The sequence below is a fragment of the Pristis pectinata genome, chromosome 2, assembly GCF_009764475.1.
Source record: "Pristis pectinata isolate sPriPec2 chromosome 2, sPriPec2.1.pri, whole genome shotgun sequence".
In the NCBI taxonomy this organism is placed as follows: domain Eukaryota; kingdom Metazoa; phylum Chordata; class Chondrichthyes; order Rhinopristiformes; family Pristidae; genus Pristis; species Pristis pectinata.
Window position 1 is genome coordinate 40,758,184 of NC_067406.1, and position 23,822 is coordinate 40,782,005.

The 23,822-nt window shown below is 37.0% G+C and overlaps 1 protein-coding gene across 1 annotated transcript; it reads left to right on the forward strand.

The window, feature by feature from the left end:
• Positions 1-701: 701 nt before the first annotated feature.
• wu:fb59d01 (uncharacterized protein LOC322379 homolog) lies at positions 702-17,823 on the forward strand. The gene is made up of 6 exons (XM_052045524.1): positions 702-953; positions 8,472-8,675; positions 11,341-11,502; positions 14,026-14,088; positions 15,315-15,393; positions 16,139-17,823. The coding sequence occupies exons 1-6, from the start codon at positions 860-862 to the stop codon at positions 16,194-16,196; spliced, it is 660 nt and encodes a 219-aa protein (XP_051901484.1). The 5' UTR covers positions 702-859; the 3' UTR covers positions 16,197-17,823.
• Positions 17,824-23,822: the final 5,999 nt, after the last annotated feature.

Consider the following 23,822-nt stretch of genomic DNA (forward strand, 5'->3'; position numbering starts at 1 on the left):
AGGTGAAATTTTTTGCTCTCAGAGGGTCATAAGTCTTCTGAATTCTCCTCCTCAAAGGGTGATTGTCTTTGAATATTTTAATGACAGAGTTAGATAGATACTTGGTAAACAAGAAGCTGAAAGGTCACCATAGGTAGATGGGAATGTGGAGCTGAGGTTTTAGTTGGATCAGCCATGATTTTATTAAATGGTGGAGCCGGTTCATGGGGCTGAGTGACCTAATTCATATGTAACAATGTGTGGAGTATTGGGTTATTCCAAATGGATAAAGCAAGATAATCTGGGAGATCTACCTTATCTAAACATCTGGTTTGATCATTTGAAACCAATAAAATAATTATGAGAAATGCAATGATACTTTGGGAAATTATCTTTCTTCTTGTTAGTCATATGATGATGCACAAAAGCAATGCACTGATACCACCTTACATGTTTCAGTCCAGAAAGGATGATGACAAAACTAATATTTTTGCAATGATAATTTTCTACCAGGACTAGGAATTCAGATTGGTACAGGGGCCACTACATGACATTTTTAGTCTGCATTCAGTAGGTGTTAAGTTGAGGTTCCCGCTCACAAAGATGTAGTATATAACAGAGGTAAAAGTTTGATTTGTGAGTGACACTAAACTGTTCAGATCAATAGTTGCTTGGTTACTATCTGTATGTGTTGTCATGCATCATTTTATTGCTGGAGAGTCCAAAGGGTTGGTTTTGTTGAAACTGCCATTAAATCATAAAATATGTTATAAAATCGATAGGCTAAAGGCAGTTTTCAAATTGGATACAAGTATTCGTGAAAGCATTAATCCGTTGAGTGCTGGACACCTGCACAAGTTCTTGTCAATTTATATTCTAGATGAAGTTCCAAACCGCAGAGATGAGGAGGATAGTTTTATACTTGGGAATCTACATTGCTGTTTTTAACTTGAGGGTCACAGCTGATGAAAACAGTAAGTCAAAATGTTCTCTTTTGTATAGAATTGCACTAGAGATATAATATTACAGTTTAAAGATAGACTTCCATTTTACAGTTTATAAAAATATCACTTTAAACATGATACTTTCTCGTTAATCAATGATTTGCCAGATTATACAATTGTAATTTAAATCTACATAATTATAAATTAATAAAATTCTTGCAGTCATGTAAAGGTTTATATTACTTCAAAATGCTGAACATTATGAATTTCTGTTGGAAGGCAATGTATGTTTCAATATCAGCAAACGATGTCTATACTTAAATAAAATGGCAGATGCGTACTAGCCATCCATATGAAGCCCATGGTAGTAGTTTAGGTTGTTCATATGAGGAAGGCTGAGAGGCATGATTTTTTTATTTGGGTTTTTTTTTGTTTTTATTTGCAGCAAAAGGATATTCTTATAAATAATTTGATAAGTGGAAACGGCACTTAAAAATATTACCTGGTTATTATCTCTTTGATGTCTTTGAGGATTTAATCTTTGCAAAATGGCTACTGCCTTTCATAGCTTACAAAGCGACTACACTTCAAAAGACGTTGTTGACTGTAAAGTATTTTGGAACAGGTTAAGAGCCGGGAAGGCACTGCATAAATGCAACATCTTTCTTTTTTACTTTTTAAATGACATCAATGCTGCCTTTAAAACTAATTATATGTTAAATCACCAATTAAATGACAAATAATTTTCTCAACACAATTCAACCAATTCACAGGTATCTATTAATGATGAATAAAAAATTCTCTGATGTTTGAACAGAGTTGACTAATTGTAGGATTAGGGAATGAATTAGATTTGATTCCCTCAACGAATTGGAGCTTTTACGTTTAACTGAAGTATAAAAAATAGAATTTTTTTGTTTAAATGCAACAATTATGTTTAACGTAAACTTGTTTGGTGCCAGTGAAACATAGCTAAAAGGTAAATACATTACTTGGAATGAGGAAGGTGCAGATCCTCTTTGTCCTCATCTGCCTTAGAAGCTTTCAGCTAATCTTTCCTCTGTTGGCTCTTTGCTGGATCATTGTGAACTCCCAGGGCCATGCTCTTCTACCTACCATGGCTATTTATCCTCTTATTTATCAAATATTTATTCAACTTTTTCTTAAAAACACCAACGACTTCTGTCTTCATTGTTTCCTGTGGCTGAGCATAGTCATGGTCTCTCAATGGGCTTTTAATATTCATACTTTAAAATGATGTAGTTGCCGAGGAGTAGGGCTAAGAGGGAAAGTGGTGTGAAGGAACATAGGTAGAATTTTAAATTGATCAGCATTGTGTTCTCAATTATAGCCTCTCACTACTCATTCTTTAAAACCTTATTGTTGCCAAAGAAGGAGGTTGGGGTGAATGTTGGAATTGGATATGTGGTGGTGAAAGGAGAGGTGGGTTTGTGTAGGGCAGGCAATTCATCTCAAAGAGAGGGTGAGAATATGTTGACTGAATTATACCAGTCTGTTCTTCTGCTTCTTTTCTACCCAGTTTCATAGTAACAGTGGAGAAACTTGAGGTAAGATGGTCAACATGTGCATTGGGCATGAAGGAAGGAATATAAGAAGGGGAAAATAGAAAGTGAATAGTTTTACTCTCTTAACCCAGATATTCTCACTTCAGTAATATGATCCAATCCCAGATGGCTTTAATGGCTGAGGGACATATGGTTTACTTCTACTTTTATTTCTTAAGTTTCTATGGGCATTATTAGCCTAAATATTTCATAAATGCTAACAAAGAATTGAAATTTTAGTGATCTAATATCTTTATTCCAATTTTTTTTTCAACAAATCTATTATAAAATTAACAATCTTAAAATGGACACACCAGCTTTGTTCAGGAGCAGGAGCACCGTACGAAAGGAAAGCTAAATACTGCCATGGAGAGGATGAATTTTGCAAGTACATGTAATTATTTTCCATAAGCAAAAAAAAGTACTTGTGAAAGAAAACATTCTGAACATTCTTGCGAAACAGCACTTTGTAAAAAAAATACTTGATATGATTGTACTGGATATATTAAAATCCATGAAAGATTTCTATATCCAAACTAAGTTCTATAAAAATGCATTTTTGTCCACAGCTCAATTAGTGTATACCATAATTTGTTGTAAAAGAGGACAAAGGTCTCAATCTAAACAGTGTGATATACACCACATGTTGTCTGCTGTGGGATAAGGGGACAATTAGTGCAAAACTCTGTGGAGGGAGTGAGGATGCAACAAACTTGACCTACCTTTGCAAGGAACTGGTATTGAATTTAACATAGGCTAATATGACAAAAGTGCAGTTTCTTTAATTGCTTGTTGACATGTTGGTACTGGTTGAACATGTGAGATCCCGAATGATCTCATAGCTAAACAGACTCAGGCCTGGTCAGTATTTAGATGGGAGATATCTTCGAAACCTGGTGCACTGGACTTTAACTGATGATGAGATGGGGCCATCAGGTGCCTGAGTTATTATTCAAACTATGCCTCAGGAGCTCTATTGATTGAAATGACTTTGACTTTGAGAAGTCTTTCAGGTGGTTCTTGTTTTCATGGAAATAATAATTAGGAGATATAAAACTGGCTCCTGACTTGCCCTCTCCAGTTTTATACTATTGCAAGTTCTGTTCCATTTGTGGAATGTGACTACACAGTAACAAACAGGCTTCTAATGAATTCAGCTGGGCATATGTAGCCTGGAACAATATGACATTTTCCCTACATCCACCAATCCATGACCTCTTTGGGTGACATTGTCATATTAAGCAGGGTTTTGCTGACAATGGTTGTACACAACACAACTCTCCCTAATTTGACAATGTCACTCAAAGAGACCATGTATTGGTACGTGTGGGGAAAATGTCATATTGTTCCATGTTATATTACTCATGTTTAATTTAATACCAAGTAGTTGGACACTTACTTACAGTCTTAACAAACTGTGACAAAAACCTGGAAGAATAAAATGATAGAAAGCTCTACTGGAGTGTTAACAGTAGGAGTACAAATGAAGAAAAAAAAATCAGTTTCTAGGTTAATGCCCCTTATCTGGGTGAGTTCAGAATTTACCAGAAGTATTTTTAGAAAATTTACAGATGAGAAAATATCACATAATTTTCCATTGAACCAGCACAATCAGTGTAGTATTCACCTAAAATGCATGGAAGGGATTGGTTTGTAGGGTGGGGGGGGGGGGGGCGTGTAGCCTCTTCTATCAAGCTTATCTGTATCCTTAAATGGTATCGACATGATCAACCTTTAAGCAGGATATGGTAGATCAAAGCTGCTGGAATGGCTGAGATCTGTCGAAATTTGAAACAGGAAATAAGACAGAAAAAATAGGAGCAGAAGTCGGCCATTTGGCCTTTGAACCTGTGCCACAATTCATCAGGATCATGGCTGATTTTCCACCTTAATGCCATTTCCCTGCACTTATCCCCATATCCTTTGATTTCCTTAAATGTCAGAAATCTATCAATTTTGATTTTGACTGAGCTTCCAAAACCCTTTGCAATAGAGAATTCATCTTACTCTGAAATGGCCTATTCCTGATTCTGTGACTGTGATCCTTGATTCTAGACTCTTTGGGGAAACATTCTCCCTGCATCCAACCTGTTGGTCCCTGTAGGGATTTTATAAGTTTCATTGAGATTGCCTCTCATTCTTCTAAACACATCTCTCCTCATAAAGCAAGCATGCTATTCCTGGATCCAGTCTAATAAATCTTTGCTGCACTCCCTCTTTGTCAAAAGGATACCAAAACTGTACATAAAACTCCAGGTGCTTTCACATTAAGGCCCTCTATAATTATAGTAATTGATATCCCAGTTTAGATTGTCTAACATTGCACACACAAGGAATCAATAATGAGATTTGTCTGATACACAGTGGACAAACGTCTCCTTTCAATCTGGAATTGAACCGAAAGTATCCAATATTCATCAATGGTCCGATTTGGCTGAGTTTAACTAATATGTTTTTTTATCACTATTATCACTTCTAATAGCAGAAGTTGGAAAGTGAAATCTCACAGGGCATCTGTCCAGATCAATTTATACTAATGGCTGAGACTGTGGAATCTAAAATACAAATGTTATATTTGTGGATAACACAATGTTGGTTGGGAGAGGAAATAATAGGTACTGAGGAAGGCTAGAATAAACTACAAGAATACACCTGCAGAATAGGGACATAACTGACAAATGAACTTCAACATTAGTGTGAAAATGAAATAAGGCTGGAAATCAGAAATAAAACAAAAATGCTGAAAACGCTCAGAAGTCTCACAACATCTGTGGAAAGAGAAATAGAGAACATTTGAAGATTGTCAGAACTCAGCAGAGTGTGCATTGTTAAATTTTAATAAAAATGACAAATTTCTTAGAAAATATGAATCTATATCAGAAAAATAAGTAATCTGAGAGCCTAGAACACACTTTGAGGTATAGTAGTGCAGTGGTTACATTAGTGGACTGGCAACCAGAGGTATCAAAAACAAGAAGGTGTAGGTTTAGGGTGAGAGGAAGGTTTAAGGAGGATCTGAGGAGTAATTTTTTTACACAATGAGTGTTTGCTATCTGGAATACACTGCCAGAAGATATGGTGAAGTTGGATACAATTATTAGGTTTAAGAGGTATTTAGACAGACACTTAAATAAGTGAGGCATAGAAGGATGCAGTCCTAATGCAGACAATTGGGATTAGTGTAGATGGGCAAAAAGGTTGGCAATGGATGTACACGATGACTATGACCCAGAGGCATGAGTTGGAATCCCATCACTGGCAGCGGAAGATTTAAATTCAAGTAATAAAGCAAATTAAATTTTAAAATTAGTAGTCTCAGTAATAGTGAGCATGAATCTATCGGATTGTTGTGAAAACAAATTAAGTTCATGAATGTCCTTCAGGGAAGGAAATCTGTTCTCTTTACCAAGCCTGTCCTATATGTGACTCTAGACCCAATAAGGTAGTTGACTTGTAACAGCCTGTCAGTTCATGGGCATTTAGTCTTGGACAATTAATGGCAGCATCACCACTGATATTCACAACCCATGAACAAATAAAAAAGTGAATAAAAAATCTAAAAATAATGGCAGAGGTTAACAATGCCATAAAATGGCAAACTAAGTAATAGAATTTACTTCCAGAGGGGTATAAATGGTTCATTAGTTGATAGAACCTAGAACAGTACAGCACAGGAACAGGTCCTTCAGCCTATAATGTTTGGCTCATGACATCTCTTGATATATTTTGGTTTGCATTTACAAAGCACTTTTATAATGATCCTATGAGATGGTGGCATTACTGGCAAGATGAGCAATTAATGTTCATCTCAAAAAGCCCTGGAGAAGGTAATGGTGAAATGCCTCCTTAAACCTCGCCAGTTTTGAGATGAAGAGCTGTTAGATAAGGAGGTCTAGCATGTTGACCCAGTGAAGCCATGTCAGGATGATATATGTTTTAGAGAAGAATTTGCAGGGTTGAACTTCCCTGTCCCGTTTTTTGGCCATTATGGCAGGTAGTTAGTAGTGGTGGAGAATGCAGTGAATGCCAATCAAGCAGCTTGTGTTGTCCTGTATGATGTCCTTTTAGATTATAAAGGATATGGGTTTTGGAGATGGTGTTGAAGTAGTCTTGATGGGTTGGTGGTGACAAATTGTGGATCGTACAGACTACAGGTACAATAGACTGATTCTGGAGTGAATTAACGTTCAGGGTGGTAGATAGTGTGCCAATCAAGCAGATTGCTTTGCCCTGAATGGCATGGAACTTCTTGATCATTAATGGAGCTACACAGATTCAGGCAAGTGGAGAGTATTTCATCCCACTCCTGATTTATGTCTTCTAGGTGATGGGAAATTAGAAGGCGAGGCATTTGCCACAGAATAACCAGTCTCCTATCTGCTTTTTTTTTAACCATATTACTTGTGTGATGGGACAAGTGAAATTTTTGGTCAATGGTGACTCCAAGAATGTTAATGTTAAAGGGTTTGACAATGTTAATTTTGCTGCTTGTCTAGGGGATGGGGTTAGGCTTACTGTTATTGGAGATGAATACTGCCTAGTAGTCATGTGGCACATCTGTCCATATCTGAATGTTGTCCAGGTTTTGGAGCATGAGAACACAGACTGTTTTATTAAATGAGAAAATAAAGCAAGTGGAACTGCACACTGGACAAACATCAGCAAACATCCCAACTTCCAGTTCTGATAAAGAGAATGTAAGGACATAAGCAAGAGTGGGCCATTTAACCCCTCATGCCTGCTCCCCCATTCAATAAGATCATAGATGATTTTTTTCATGCACTGACCCTACATTCCTTGTTTTCCTAAATGTTCAAAAATCTAAGAATCATTGATAAGACAGTTTAAGATGGTTGGACCTTGGACATCGTATGATGCCAGTGAACTATTTGTTTTCTGTTCTGTATACTTTCACACATGTAGAGAAGTAAGATACTTGTGACCTGTTGAACCACATACCATCAGGAGATATTGAATCTTCAACACAGGAGATCTATGACTAAATGACTAAATGGGAACTCAGTCCTTGATGAAATAGTTCGCTACAAAACATTCCCCCCCCCAAAAAGTAAAATGAGCAAAAATAATAATTAAATAAATACTCGTGTCTATAGCATTCATGGTCGACTTCAAACATAGGAATTGTTGAATGGTTGTATTATTATTTGAGCGTATTTTATGTATGCAGATGATTCTGAGCCCAACTTCCCAGAATATTTCTTGTCTCCATCAAAGGTGGAAATGCATGAGCAGTTGAAAAAGGAAATTTACATCTATACTCTTGAGATTTATAAGAAGTCATCATGGCTATGTTTGTTCTTTCCCTCTTTGGCCAGAAGGAAACAACTTTGCCATTATATAGCATCTTTCACTCTCTCAGTATAATCTAAATGACTTTGCAGCCAATGAGGTACAATGAATTTACTACTGTAATGGTGAAAAGTAACAGCTAATTCACGAAACTTCTATAGTGACAATAAGAGATATTTGACTTTGGTTATGACTGATGAGAGTGAACTGGAGAATAGACAGGCATTGGTTAAGATGGTCTGATCAAACATGCTAAAGGCTGTGTTGTGGATAAAGTGGAAGAGACTGGAAGAGAGTTTATAATGCACCAGAGAATGACATGTATGCTTTGATTTAAGTTGTTTTGATGCAGCAGAGGGATAGACTAAGTGTTGAGCTTTAAATTGTGAGTTCCCAGAGAGGTGGGTGTAATCCAAAAGGCAACTATATGGTCAAAGAAACTAGAGAGTAAGACAGTGGGTGTGAGGTTAAGAGAACAAGAATTTGGAGACAGAATGAACTGCTTTTTGGAGAAAGTAGAGTGAGATGAGGTAATGAGCTTTGTTTAAGACATAATGAGGCACTACTAGTAAAAATGCAAGTTCTTCTTTTCAAACTCTGTTAACTTGTGACCAAGAAGTGACAAACTGTCATTATTAGCTGCTAACGGACATTCATGTTTTTCCGATCACAGCTGAAATTTGCATGGAAGCAAAGGATCCTGGAGAGATAACAGATCCTAAATTAAGGAATATTGAATGGTTCTATAGCAAAGATGAAGACAAATGCCATCCATTTGTCTATAATGGGGTAGGAGGCAACAGAAACAGATTTTCCAATGAGACGCAGTGTTTGAAAACTTGCTCTCCCAAATACCATCAACTATTTCCGGATGGAGGTAAGTTTATCACTTACAGTGATGTTTGTTTTGGAATTACTAAATAAGGTTTAATTTTTAAGTGAAAGGGTAACAAACAAAAGTTTTTGACTATTTTGAACTATCTATAATTTTTAATATGTAAGCATGATTTTCTAGAAAAAACTTAAGATAAAATACAGTTTACCTGATGTAATTGTATGTTTCATCTTAGCAATTTTGATGCCAAATCAAAATATTACAAGGTTGGAATGGTAAATAATTTGTGTTGCTTTCCAAGTCCAACACATGAATTATAGATGTAAAATAAGTAACAAAAGTCAAAACTGTCTCAATTTAAGTAGAATATATTTTCAAAATTATAATGATTGTCCTTCATACAACCTTATAGGAAGAATGCTGGATTCACATAGCCTAAGTAGCACTCCTGCATCAGAAATACCAAATTATGAACTATCAGACTGAGGAGATGCAAAAGGGATTGGAAACAGTGAACCACAAACAAATTACTAACATAGAACATAGAACATTACAGCACAGTACAGGCCCTTTGGCCCACAATGTTGAGCCAACATTTTATCCTGCTGTAAGATCTATCTAACCCTTCCCTCCCACATAGCCCCCCATTTCTCTGTCATTCATATGTCTAAGAGTCTCTAAAATGTCCCTAATGTATCTGCCCCCACAACCTCGGCTGGCAGTGCGTTCCATGCACCCACCACTCTCTGTGTAAAAAAACTTACCCCTGACATCCCCTTATACCTTCCTCCAATCACCTTAAAATTATGTCCCCTCGTGTTAGCCATTGTCGCCCTGGGAAAAAGTCTCTGACTGTCCACTCGATCTATGCCTCTTATTTAAAATATATGAAAACACTTTTAAAGTATATGAAGAAAATGAAAATGAAAATAAACAGAGATGGGAAACAGATTGCCGATTTGCTGTCAAACATTTTGCACTACATCACAAAGACACCTTACCTTCAATTCTGTTTAAAATAGATATCACAATGTTGATGAGGTTTTATTTTAAAGCCAAGCTTATTTCTTAAAAAAACTTATTAAAAAACCTATACTATTGGAATTATGTTTAATTTCCATGGATTTTTCTCTGATGTTACAATGGATAATTGGAAAAAACCCACGGAAATTCAATCCTTTTATTATCACATAATTTTGAAAATTATGGGAAAGAAATGATGATTGATGCTGTTGTTTCAAAAATGTAACAAGTACCTTTATGGATTATTTTAATACTATTGTTGATTGAAAATAATCAAATTAAAATTGAGAAGAATTTATAAAATTATTAAAAGTTTATGTGGGTACGTTAACTATCAGTTGCATTTTGAATATTAGTTATTCCTATAAACGCTGAATTTGTAGAGTAATAGAGTTGTACAGAATAGAAACAGATACTTTGGCCCACTATGTCTCTGCTGACCGTCATACCTATCTATACTAATCCCACTTGCTTTCACTAATTCCATATCCTCTATGCCCTGCTCATTCCAGTTCCTGTCCGGATGCCTCTTAAATATTGTTACTCTTCCTGCCTCCACCATCTCCTCTGGCAGCTCATTCCAGATAACAGCTACTCTTTGTGTGAAAATTTTACCCCTTAGACCCTCTTAAAATCTCTTTCCTCTCTCCTTAAACCTATGCACACTAGTTTTAGACATCCCTACCATGGGAAACTGACTATCAACCTTATCTATGCCTCTCAGAATTTTATACACCTCTATCATGTCATCTCGTGCCTACTTTATTCCAGCAAAAACAGAGCTAGGCCATCCAATCTTTCCTGATAACTCAAGCCCCAAATCCAGTGTGGCCTAACCAATGTTTTGTGCATCTGTAACATGATGTCCCAACGTTTATACTCAATGCCTTGGCTGCTGAAGACAAGCATGCCATTTACCTTCCTCACCACCCTCTCCACTTGTGTTGCCACTTTTAGGGAACTATGTGCTTGTTCTCCAAGGTCTCTCTGTTCAGCAACACACCCTGGTGCTCTGCCATTTGCTGTTTATGTCCTGCCCTGGTTTAACTCCCAAAATGCATCATTTCGCACTTGTACATGTGAAATTCTATCTGCCGTTCCTTTGCTCACTTTCCCAATTGATCTGTGTCCTGTTGTGACCTTAGATAACCTTCTTCATGGTCCACTATACCACCAATTTTGGTGTCACCTGCATATCTACTAGTCATGCCACCAACATTCTCATCCAAGTCATTTATATGATGAATAACAAAGGACCCAGCACTGATCCTTGTGGCAGACCACTGGTCACAAGCTTCCAATCTGAAAACAAATCTCCACCATCATGTGTTCTAACTTTCCAGACCAGCCTAGGATTTGTAGAGCTTGCAAAATGAAAAGAAGCCTTTGGGGTCTTTTACTTTTTCTGTATGCATCATTGTTGAAAAGGTAGTTTGTAGTGCTGGTGCTGGGCAACTGGAATGATAAAGAAGATGCCAGATCTGTAAATCCCTCATGCTTGTTGGACAGTTGTCAGTAAAGACAAAAAAAATAACAGCTTCCACCACCAAAATTTTCAAATTTCATTATGCTTTAAGAATCATTATTTGGTATTTTTAAAAATGTTTTCAGAAAATAGTAAAACCAATATGGTTGAAGTTTTCTTTCCAGTCAGGAATCTAGACATATTTTACTTTTTTGGCAGCTGCAGCATGTCAACTGCAAAAAGAACGGGGAGATTGCCGTGCCATGATACTGAGGTGGTACTACGATGTGGAAACCGGTGACTGTGATACATTCTTCTTCAGTGGATGTCATGGGAATGGAAACCGATTCGAGAACAAGTTGGACTGTCGGAATCTATGTGGTAAATTGTCATATTTTGATTTTGGCAGTGCTAAGGTTGACGAATAGATTCATATGTTTTACGTTCCTACTAAACATTGAATTGTTCCATTTTCAAAGATAGCATAAATGGATAGAATTACTTCAACATTTTTAATGAGCCTTATTAAGCATTTTGATTGAATATTAGTAGCGTGTGGTGAATAATGAAGACAGACACAAATGCTCTGATGAACGTGCAATAAATTCAAAGTATTATAGTCATCCTTTGAAATAGTATAGCCATAAGCCTCTTTTACAACAACTTAAAAATATTTTCCAACTGGGACTTATTGGTGGAAGAAAATAAGGGTTAAAGTTCCAGACATACTTATATCCTGAGGGGCCAGCAAATACTACTTCTGAATCATCATCACTGCAATAGGGCTTGATCTTTCTACTTTCAATAATCTGCAGAGAGCAGACTGCAAAAGGTGACTGGACTCTTCAAACACCCTATCCATTCAATACAGGTGCAAGTTTCCACTGAATCGGCACATTGATCATGGGTCATCTGGTCTTGGTCTCAATGCCTGTTTATGTCTGCCTGCTTCTTGCCTGTTTCCATAACCTGTGACACACTTCTAGTCCAAAAATATGTCTGCCTCATCTAAATATATTAAATAATTCAGCCTCCTCAGCTGTCTGTGGAAGAGAATTCCATAGGTTCCATAGAGAAGCAATTCATCCTTACCTCTGTGTTAAAAATGTATTATTCTGAAACTATGCCACCACCTCCCCCTACTGCCCCCTTTGTCCCCACCCAGGGGAAACTGCATCTAATTTAACAAGTCCCCTTGGAATTTTACATATTTCAATAAGATCACCTCTCATTATAAAATTCTATAAAATTCTAAGAATATAAGCCCAAGTTAATCAACCTTACTTTATAAGACATTCCTTTCATCTCAGGAATCAGTCTGGTGCATCATCTCTGAACTAGCCCCAATTCAAGTATATCTCTTCTTAACTAAGGAAACCAAGACTGTATGCAGTATTCCAGGTGTGGTCCTTCACAGTTGTAACAAAACTTCCCTCATTTTACTCTATCTCCTTATCCTTTCTGCATTAGAGACCAATATTCCATTGGCTTTTCTAGTTAGTTGCTATGTGCATATGATAGCTTTCTGTGTTTCATATCCAAGGACACTGCTGTATAGCGACATTCTGTAGTCTTTCTCCATATATTCAATATTCTAATTTTTTATTCTACCTACCAAAGGGGGGGGGGGGGGTGTAACCTCACATTTCCTCATATTATACTCTATCTGCCAATCCATTCACTCAACATATCTATATCCTTTTGTGGATTATTTTTATCCTCCTCACAAATGCTTTCTCACCTGTCTATACAGTATCTGATCAATGAATTTGGATACAAGACACTTAATTATATTATAACTATAATTTCTTTAATTATAGATTTCAATGACAGATTCTAGGCCAGATGACGCATGACTAATATGCCATATCAGTGGAAACTTAAATGTTGCCTGTGGATTGAACGGATAGAGTGTTTGGAGGAGTGATTTAATATACCTCTGTGGCTGCTTTTCAAAGCATGTGATAAATTGGAGGGAAGTGTAGCAACTGGATCCTTAAGTATTTGAAAGTGATCTGCAAGTCAACATGGAGTTTGATATTCCCCTTGTTCTACTTCTAGTGCTAGACTTCACAGGTGATCAAATGCTAAAATGGCCAAGGAATTAAAATGGTCCGGGCAAAGCAAATGTGTTATGTGCCTTACATGCAACTTAACAGGCATCCTGCCCCTTGTTCAACATGTCTTCTCAGTTTGAACAAGGCACAAATATCCTGAATTGGTACAACCTTATAGCAAAATGCTACATGATCAAATAAATCTTCAATGTCTTGATTGACTTGTGTATGCCTTCTTTTCAAAAGGATAAGAAAAAAACTATTTACCTTAATCTTTGAACTGGTAGGATTTAGGCAAGTATTATGATGATTTCCAAGATGAGCTGATTAGTTAGCAATTTTCTTCTCTTCAAGCAGAAAAGTATCTAGCCACTAGTAATCACCTAGGTGTGGTTGAAATTCAAGAAACATGGTACAGGTAATGACAATGGCCTATTTCTCTGTTTGAGTATATTTTAACCTTTGGCCATCTTAAACTGTTCAGCTAAGGTGTGGTGTGCAATTGATTATTCTACAATAGCGTAGAATGGCATTATATGGTAGTTTATGATAGAAATGTCCATTTTTATTTAAGCTGAATTAAAATCAGTGAAATTGATGCAATTACTTCTGTCTTATAACAATTATCTTTCTAAATGAACATGACAAGCTTTCCAAATGAAATCCACTCTTAAATGGCAAATGAAGATTTCAGTAATAAAGGGCTCTCAACTTCCAAATGTTCCTCGGCCAAATTCAACTTAATCAATATTGGGGAATAGTAACAAGGCTAAAAATTAGAAAAAAATATCAGCAAAGAGAAAAAGAAACACGTGCACTTCATTTTGAAATTATTTTTTTCCCTTAGCTCCCATCGGGCAAGGTCGACGTTCTTTAGAAGAAGAAATTGCAAATCAACAGAGAGATGAAGGTATTGTTAAATGGAAAAATATATATCCATGTTGCATTTTGAAATGTTTCCTATGGGTTCATGGGGAAACATAATTGTTCCTTTAAATATTATATGGGGCTAAAGAGGGAGAAAAGGCAAGTTCCTGAAGTGACTAACAACATTTCACTGGTCTCACCTGTTCTTTAGTATTGGGGCGTAGGGGACCAGTCCAAAAATTTTTTTGTTGAGTGAAGATATCAACAAGTATGAGAAAAGCAGAGAAGTGAGCTTGAGGTTATGATCAGCCATGATGGAACAGGCTTGAGAGAAAATTTATTCCTACTCCACATAGATTTGTTTTATACCATAGGATGCCTATCCTAGTTATCCTTCCTTCTCAGACTTTTATGATTTATTAAGAGAGGAAAATAAATATGATTAGTGTAATACGGATATGGTTGGTCCTTCATTTAGGGAATGTTCCCAGCAATTTTCCTCCTCTGTGGTATGTCTACTTTCCTCTGAAAATTTAATGAAGAAACTATTTTTAAAAAACTGTCCAACAGCAGAGAAGCTCATTCAGTGCTGACTCATATTCTGAATCACAAATGCAGTCAAAAATACCAAAAATATATCCAAATACAAATTTCATTCCACAACAGTGAGATAGTTTTACTTGCTTTATTTCACATTTAACTGATTGTACTGTTTAGTAATTTTATCTTTGTATTTTTAACTAATTCTAACATCTCATAAAGAAGGCTGACCAATCTTTAGGCAATCGTTTCCAATGAGAAAAATTACAAGGAAAATCAACAGTAGACTTCCATTATCCATGTGCCTTTCTTTATTTCAGAACATTCCGAAGTGTTTGGCTGTCAACAAATTATTTCCTAAATGTAATTATGATAATAATGGACAAAATGGAGGGATCAAGTTCTGCACAGCAAGATCTAACATGAGGATAAATGGATAATCTACTTTTAGTGAGGGCAGCTGAGCATAAATCATGGCCACCACTCTGAGCAGAATTTTCCTTTCTTCTTCAAAATTGTGTAATGATACCTTTCGATACCACATGCCAAGACAGGCAGTACCTCAGTATCTCAGAAGGGCATTGAACAATTGGTTTATTTGCCTTTTTTCTTCCTATAGAATAATAATTATTAATAAACAAAAGGGGAACATGTATGGTGAATTATTTTGTATCTCACTGATAACGTAATTTCTGGAGATAACTCTTCTTGTGTTATTTCATTTTCCAGGTGATACTGTTACAATTGTGCTTGGATGTCTTTTTGGTGTTGCTGTCATTGCCTTCGTCGCTGTATTTGTGATTCAGAGGTATGGCAACCTTATTCAGACCTGATAACATTAAGAATTTGTAAACATTCAAACATGTAAAACTAAGTATTGTTTAACTATTCTAAAAGAAGCAATTGTGAAGAGGTACCTGTGCCGGAATGCTTTGCATTTTAAAGTGTTTAATCATTTCATTTGGGGAAAATAATTGTTTGAATAGTAAATGTATAAGAAAAGAGAGAACACATTGGATGGATGAAGCACAGAGAGGGATGGAAATTTGGACTGGACCTGAAAGTATTAAGGGAAAGCCTGAAAATTATTAAATTTCTAACTTTTTGGAGACAACTCTTTACTTGCATCTCTGGCAGCTCCACAGCTCCTTTTTGAACATGATACTTAAAATTACAGTATAGGGTTATCCCTAGATGGAAAATTAACTAGTAGCTGCAGGGCAAATGGACCCTTAAATATTTGGAAGTGACTCTAATGTGCAAACTAACATGGGAGTTTGATTTTCCCTTTGTTCTACTTTTAGTGCTCTGTTTAACATATTTTTGTTAAGTTCCTTTGTGAGCTATTGTAAAGGTTCATAATAAATTAATAGTTTTGTTCAAATAGTGTAGAAAATAATTTTATGTGATCATATTAATCGTTAAAATTTGCAAAGGGAATTTCAACCCCATGGTGCTCAAATTACAGACAATTTTAGAACTTTTCATTTTAAATATAACCATCACTGCTAAGTTTTTTTCATGTTATATGATACATACTTTCTCTTCATTAGGAAAAAGCATAAAAGTCAGACAAGGAAATCAAAAAGTACAGAAGTAGAGATGCAATAAAACAGCTCTCAAGTTGATGAAAAAAATACCTGTTTCCTGAAGACATGTTATTATTGGTTGGCAAGATTCCATGAATTTCTTTATTTTAGATAATGATTTTGTACATTGACTTTTTTAAGCCTGACAAAAACAGAATGTTTTATGCCAAATGCGCTAAATGTCTCCATGTGCTCCTCTTCCGTAAGTGCAAAGGACATAATTCAAGTGTTTTATTATTAGCAGTGAATCATATCATAATGCTTAAATCCTTAATGTAATAAATAATTAACTGTACATTAGCTAAGTGAAGAACAAATTGGAATTTGATTATGTTTGCTCATATTTGTACTTTTGCCAAAACTTTGACTTTGATACTTGCAACATTACAAGAGGTTAAAAGATTACAATCTAGAACTAACTTGCATGGAGAATATTGTTTGATAAAAATATAGAGCAAAACACGAGTATTCAAATTATGAACTTTTGTAACTGAAATAAACTTTAATTAAGCTTTAGTTTAGACACTGTCCATAAATCAATTCTTTGGGTAAAGTCAGACTATGAAATAGCCATTTTAGTATAACTTATATGGTATCCACTTTTCAATTATATTTACATCTAAAGTGGAAGTGCTATTTCAACAACTTTTAAGACATCCTGAAAAAGAAATTGCATCAGTATCTTACACAAAGCAATGTTTATATTATAGTCATTAGATTTTAACATGAGTATATTTAGTACATGTGATCATTTCTTCTTTATTGTTACATTTCTTGCCTTTTTTAACTACATGAACAGACAGGAGAACTGAATTTGGTCCCTTCAAACATTTAGGCAGAAGAACATAGGCCCTATTTACAAATATTCACTGATACTACTGGAACATAATGTTTATCTGTTTATTCTGGGAATATAGGTGGCAAATACCAATTCACAGGAAGGGTGCAGGCAAGTCTTCCCTGTTGGAGTGCTAGCACTCCCTCATCCAAGTCCCTTTGAGTTTGTGTTAGGCAAAATTCCTGGACTACCTCAGGAATTATATCTACTACATCCTTCTCAGATCTTGTGGAAGTCATACTAACTGGGAATAGATGTTTGTTCCAAGCTGGGGCTTCCCAAGACTCACAAAAGGTTGGGTGAGATCAAGTACCATAACCCAGAGGAAGCAATACAACTTTGGCCTTAAAGGAATTTCACAAACAGCCCAGGTCCATATGAACAGCAGGATGATGCACTATGCATTCTCATAACATTGTTTTCTATTTAAACTTGCTATGAATTGCTGCTTTGGGAGATTCTCTGGTACATTAAGAAACGTATACCTAATTGCCATGCATGAAAATTCTTCAAGTAAGAAGATAGCATTACAAGAGTTATGATGAGGTTGGAATTGTTGGTATTTCTGCATATAATGCTGATTATTAATTCCATAATTCTGTGTAGTTGCACATTTGAAAATTGTGCTTTTACATGTTCTTCTACTATTTAGCTAATTAAACTGTGATCCAATTATCCCCGTTAATTTTTAAGGAATTTAATATTTCTTCATACCGTGGACCATGATTCTTGTCTGTTTATGCAAAGAATATTGTGTTCAACGTTATGTACTTGAAATATCAAAATTGAAAATAAAGCTGATGCAACAGTGTCTTTTATTTTATAACCCATCGTACTTTTACATATCTTATACCACCTTCTTTTGCCATATTGGTTTGAAAAATGTCTTGAAGATTTTGTACAGTATCATGACAGTTTAAAATTGCAGTAACACACTTGGCATTGAAAATTAAAGACTAGTAATAGACCCATATATCTCGCTTCACAAATCACTAGGTATAATTTTACCACTTTGTAAATAATGAGTGCAAAGATGGTTCAAAGCATGCAAAGACAGATTTACACAGGCATTGTTGACCTATTATCCAATTACGATTCAATTATTCCAATAAAGTTAAGGAAAATCTGAAACAAATTGTATATATTACAATTTTATAGATTGTTCAGAAGTCAAATCAAATCAAGTGTTTGTAATCTTCGTCACTTTAATTATCTGTAAACACTAAATAAATTCTATTAGTTTTAGATTTTTACTCTAAGACTGTAATAGGATCCATCATATACTATATACTGTAAACCTTAATAATGTAATTTGGGTTTGTCCCATTTGAAGCCAAAGTATAGTATGGATCTTTGAACTTGGCAATATTGTAATGTTCAAAAATCCTTTAATATTATTTGAGGTTTGCAGATCTCTGGAAAATCCCAGAAATTATAGATCTCAGATTTTTAGCTCTGAGATCTAATCTGTGACTTGCAGTCAAACCTTCAACATGAATGCATAACTCATGGTGAGCCAAAACTGAACAAATTTCTATTCCACAATGGTATGGGGAACCCATAACCACTACAGGACTTTTCAAATAGGGTGCTCTGAAAGGAAATCCTAAGGTATTAATTTATATAAACACAAACTTTTCTCCTGAACAGTGCTAAGTGGCAATGTGACCAGAAGTACAAATCATCATTATAAATATTAAAAAAATCATCATTATAAATAATGAAATGTCTCCAGCGCATCTGTCTCTGTAAACTTGACTAGAGTAAAGCTCGCATGCAACCTTTTAGAATGCTGATAAACTTTTTTCACATCAGGGAATCTTTGTTGTCCTAATTGTTTAACATCAAACATTCCTTTGTTAGGCAGTTTATGGTCTTGAAGCAGGCAAACAGGATAAAGGTGGTACAGTCAAATGGGAAGGTTGGATCTCGAGTTAGTGTAAGAACTATTTAAAGAAATAGCTTGCAAGGTAATTGTGGACTCTGTTGATCATCAGTACAGAGTCAGAGGTACATAGAATACATGGGTTAACAGTTAAGGACAAAAGCTGTGTAAGGCACAAAATACAGAGATCATGTTAAAGTATGACAGCTTGCAGTATTTTACATCATATCTTTGGCAATTTCATATTATGTTTTGTGTCATATTATTTGTAGTTTTGTACTTACAGTGGCATGCAAAAGTTTGGGCAACCCTGGCCAAAATTTCTGTTACTGTGAATAGCTAAGCGAGTAAAAGATGACCTGATTTCCAAAAGGCATAAAGTTAAAGCTGATACATTTCCTTAATATTAAGCATGATCGATCCACCCCTGTGCTTAACAGTTGGAGAGGTGTTCTTTTCATGAAATTCTGCACCCTTTTTTCTCCAAACATATCTTTGCTCATTGCAGCCAGAAAGTTCTATTTTAACTTCATCAGTCCACCAGGACTTGTTTCCAAAATGCATCAGGCGTGTTTAGATGTTCCTTTGCAAACTTCTGACGCTAAATTTTGTGGTGAGGATGCAGGAAAGTTTGGAGAAAAAAGGGTGCAGAATTTCATGAAAAGAACACCTCTCCAACTGTTAAGCATGGAGGTGGATCGATCATGCTTTGGGCTTGTGTTGCAGCCAGTGGCATGGGGAATATTTCACTGGTAGAGGGAAGAATGAATTCAATTAAATACCAGCAAATTCTGGAAGCAAACATCACACTGTCTGTAAAAAAGCTGAAGATGAAAAGAGGATGGCTTCTACAACAGGATAACGATCCTAAACACACCTCAAAATCCACAATGGACTACCTCAAGAGGCACAAGCTGAAGGTTTTGCCATGGCCCTCACAATCCCCTGACCTAAACATCATCGAAAATCTGTGGATAGACCTCAAAAGAGCAGTGCATGCAAGATGGCCCAAGAATCTCACAGAACTAGAACCTTTTGCAAGGGAGAATGGGCAAAAATCCCTCAAACAAGAATTGAAAGACTCTTAGCTGGCTGCAGAAAGTGTTTACAAGCTGTGATACTTGCCAAAGGGGGTGTTACTAAGTACTGACCATGCAGGGTGCCCAAACTTTTGCTTCAAGCCCTTTTCCTTTTTCGTTATTTTGAAATTGTAAAAGATGGAAATAAAAAAGTAATCTTGCTTAAAATATTAAAGAAATGTGTCATCTTTAACTTTATGCCTTTTGGAAATCAGGTCATCTTTTACTCGCTTAGCTATTCACAGTAACAGAAATTTTGACCAGGGGTGCCCAAACTTTTGCATGCCACTGTATATTACCTTCTTTGTGGCATTTGGTCAGTTTTAATAAATGTTTTAAAAGAGTTCTCTTTAGTGCTGGTCTGAGATCCTTGACTATTTTCATCCCACCAGGCAGATTCTGGTCAAACTCAGAGAAGAGATCTATGAATGTACAACTGTAATAGACTTCAAACCATGTAATTTACAATTTGGTATACAATAATGCAAAGCTACATGAATTATCTCAAATGTTTAAAGTTTATAATTAAGCAAAGATGTGATGCATTTCCATTCCTAAACCACAGTGCCAATTAGATAAGCATGGGTGAATAATTGCCAGGTAATTATTTGCAAAACACGATGTTGTGCCAAACTAATTAAACTAGTAATCAAATGCCCAACTAAACTAATCCCTTCTGCCTTCACAATGTCCATATCCCTCCATTTCCTGCACATTCGTGTGCCTACCTAAGAGCCCATTGAATGTCCCTATCGTATTTGCCTCCACTACCACCCCTGGCAGCGTATTCCAGGCACCCGCCACTCTCTGTGTAAAAAACTTGCCCCGTGCATCTCCTTTGAGATTACCCCCCTCACCTTAAATGCATGCCCTCTGGTATTAGGCATTTCAACCCTGGGAAAAAGAGAGCAGTTGTCTACTGTATCTATGCCATTCATAATCTTATAAGCCTCCATCAGATCTCTCCTCAGCCTCTGCCGCTTGAAGAAAACAACCCAACTTTGTCCAACCTCTCCTTATAGCACATGCCCTCTAATCCAGGCAGCATCCTGGTAAAGTACTTCTGCACCCTCCCCAAAGCCTCCACATCCAGGTAGTTCCCATCATGCTGAAAATTCAACCAAGTTCTTTCTGGTGTGAGTCCCAATGGTGTCCCAATGCAGCTTTCACATTTGGGAGTAAGGATGACGTCAACATTGTATGGGGATTTGAATTACATTTTCCCAGGAGTGGCTGTTGTTGCACACTCCTGAAACAATCTTACCTCAGCATAGTGTTTATCAGGTACGTCCTTTAGCCTCACTCTTCCTGCATTGCAACTATCTCAACCACCATCTTCTCCATCCTGATGCTGTAACACCTCAAAACCTAAGTCTTGATCTTAAACATTGCTGACCCCTGAAGCCACTGATGGAAGCTTAAATCTTCAGTGTCACACATGGATATCGCTTTCCCACTCTCCTCCAGATTTACAACAGAGGCTTTTGCTGTCTTTCATAGCTATAGTATTACAACTAAATCCCCTGGCATCTCTTGGCCTCTCTCCTCCTTGACCAACCATCACAACATATGCCCCCAATATTTCCTCCTCCAACCATCACAACAAAGGTTCTTAATATCTCGTGTCCCACAACCATCACAACACAAGCTCCCCAATGTTTCTCCCCAGCTGTAGAGTCTGTAGGTTTTTTGAAGATGCTGCTTCCTAAGAAGTAGCAACAAAACATTCTTTACTGTAGGCAGTTGGTTCCCACTAACAGTGGCTTGTATAACATCAGATCAAAACTCATACCATGGGGTACACTCAGTTCTTAAAGGTACACTCATTCTCATATATACTATATTACTTACCCTTTAAAAAATAACAAACGCATAAAAACTACTAATCACTTACAGACATCACTTTGTATTCTCAGTTAACTACTTACAGATATGAAATTATGCAATTGACTAATTACCTGGAACATAGAACAGTACAGCACAGTACAGGCCCTTCGGCTCATATAAACCTTATCCCCATTCAATCTATTCCTATCTCTACTTCAACTTTCATAACCCTCTATTTTTCTTTTGTCCATGTGTCTATCTAATAGTCTCTTAAATGACCCTATCAAATCGGCCTCTACCACCACCCCCGGCAGTGCATTCCAGGCACTCGCCACTCTCTGTGTAAAAAACCTACCTCTGACATCTCCGCTGAACATTCCTCCAGGCACCTTAAATGGGTGACCTCTAGTATTAGCCATTGCCACCCTGGGGAAAAGATGCTGGCTGTCCACTCTGTCTATGCCTCTCATAATCTTATATACCTCTATTAAGTCTTTTCTCATCCTCTGTCGCTCCAAAGAGAAAAGACCTAACTCGCTCAACCTCTCCTCATAACACATGCTCTCCAACCCAGGTAGCATCCTTGTAAATCTTCTCTGCACCGTCTCTAAAGCTTCCACATCCTTCCTATAATATGGTGACCAAAACTGAACACAATATTCCAAGTGTGGTCTAACCAGAGTCTTATAGACCTGCAATATTACCTCTTGGCTCTTGAAGGACATTGTTAATGCTCCCGCAATCTTTTCCCTTGCTTCCCATAGTAACCTGGGGTATATCCTGTCCAACCTTGGGGACATCTATCCTAATGCTTTTTAGTAGTTCCAACACTGCTTCTTTCTTAACCTCGACATGCTCCAACACTTTTGCCTGTTCTACACTAACCTCACATTTGTCTAAGTCCCTCTCCCTGGTGAACACTGAAGCAAATTATTCATTCAGGACCTCCCCTACCTCCTTCGCCTCCAGACACATTTCCCCCCTTACCTCTGAGTGGTCCTATCCTCACCCTAGTCATGCTCTTGTTCCTCACATACGTGTAGAATGTCTTAGGGTTTTCCTTAACCCTACTTGCCATGGCTTTCTCATGCCCCTTTCTGTCCTAAGTCCTTTCTTAAACTCCTTCCTGGCTACCTTATCACTCTCAAGAGACCTATCAGATTTTTGCTTCCTGAACCTTAAATATGCTTCCTTCTTCCTCTTGACTAAACCTTCCACCTCTCTTGTTAACCATGGTTCTTTCATCCTACCAACCTTTCCTTGTCTCAGTGGGACAAACCTATCTAGAACCCCACGTACGTGGTCCCTGAACAACTCCACATTTCTCCGGTGGATTTGCAGTGAACCTGCTCCCAGTTTACGCTCTAGAGTTCTTGCCTAATACCATCGTAATTTGCCCTCCCCCAATTAAATATTTTCCCATAATGTCTGCTCCTATCTTTGTCCATGGCTATGCTTTGTCAGGGAGTTGTCGTCACTATCCCCAAAATGCTCGCCCATTGAGAGGTCTTTCACCTGACCTGGTTCATTGCCTAATACCAGATCCAGCATGGCCTCTCCTCTAATCGGCCTGTGTCAAGAATCTTTCCTGTACACACCTAACAAATTCTGCCCCATCTAAACATTTTGCACTAAGGAGGTGCCAATCAATATTAGGGAAGTTGAAGTCACCCATGACAACAACCCTGTTATTTTTGCACCTTTCCAGAATCTGCCTACTTATCTGCTCTTCAGTGTCCCAATGGCTATTAGAATTCTCCCAATAGAGTGATTGCTCCCTTCCTGTTTCTGACTACCACTCACACTAACTCCATAGACGATCCCTCCAGGACATCCTCCCTTTCTCCAGCTGTGATACTGTCCCTGATCAGCAAAACCACTCCCACACCTCTTTTACCTCCATCCCTGTCCCTTTTGAAACATCTAAACCCTGGAATATCCAGCAGCCACTCCTGGTCTTGCAACACCAAGTCTCTGTAATGGCCACAACATCGTAATTCCATGTACTGATCCATTCTC

What these genes read in the sequence shown, in the direction of transcription:
- wu:fb59d01 (XM_052045524.1), top strand. Translation starts at nt 860, where the DNA reads ATGAAGTTCCAAACCGCAGAGATGAGGAGGATAGTTTTATACTTGGGA. An exon ending in GGTCACAGCTGATGAAAACA is followed by an intron (nt 954 to 8,471) that starts GTAAGTCAAAAT and finishes TTCCGATCACAG; the next exon opens with CTGAAATTTGCATGGAAGCA. An exon ending in GCTGTATTTGTGATTCAGAG is followed by an intron (nt 15,394 to 16,138) that starts GTATGGCAACCT and finishes TCTCTTCATTAG; the next exon opens with GAAAAAGCATAAAAGTCAGA.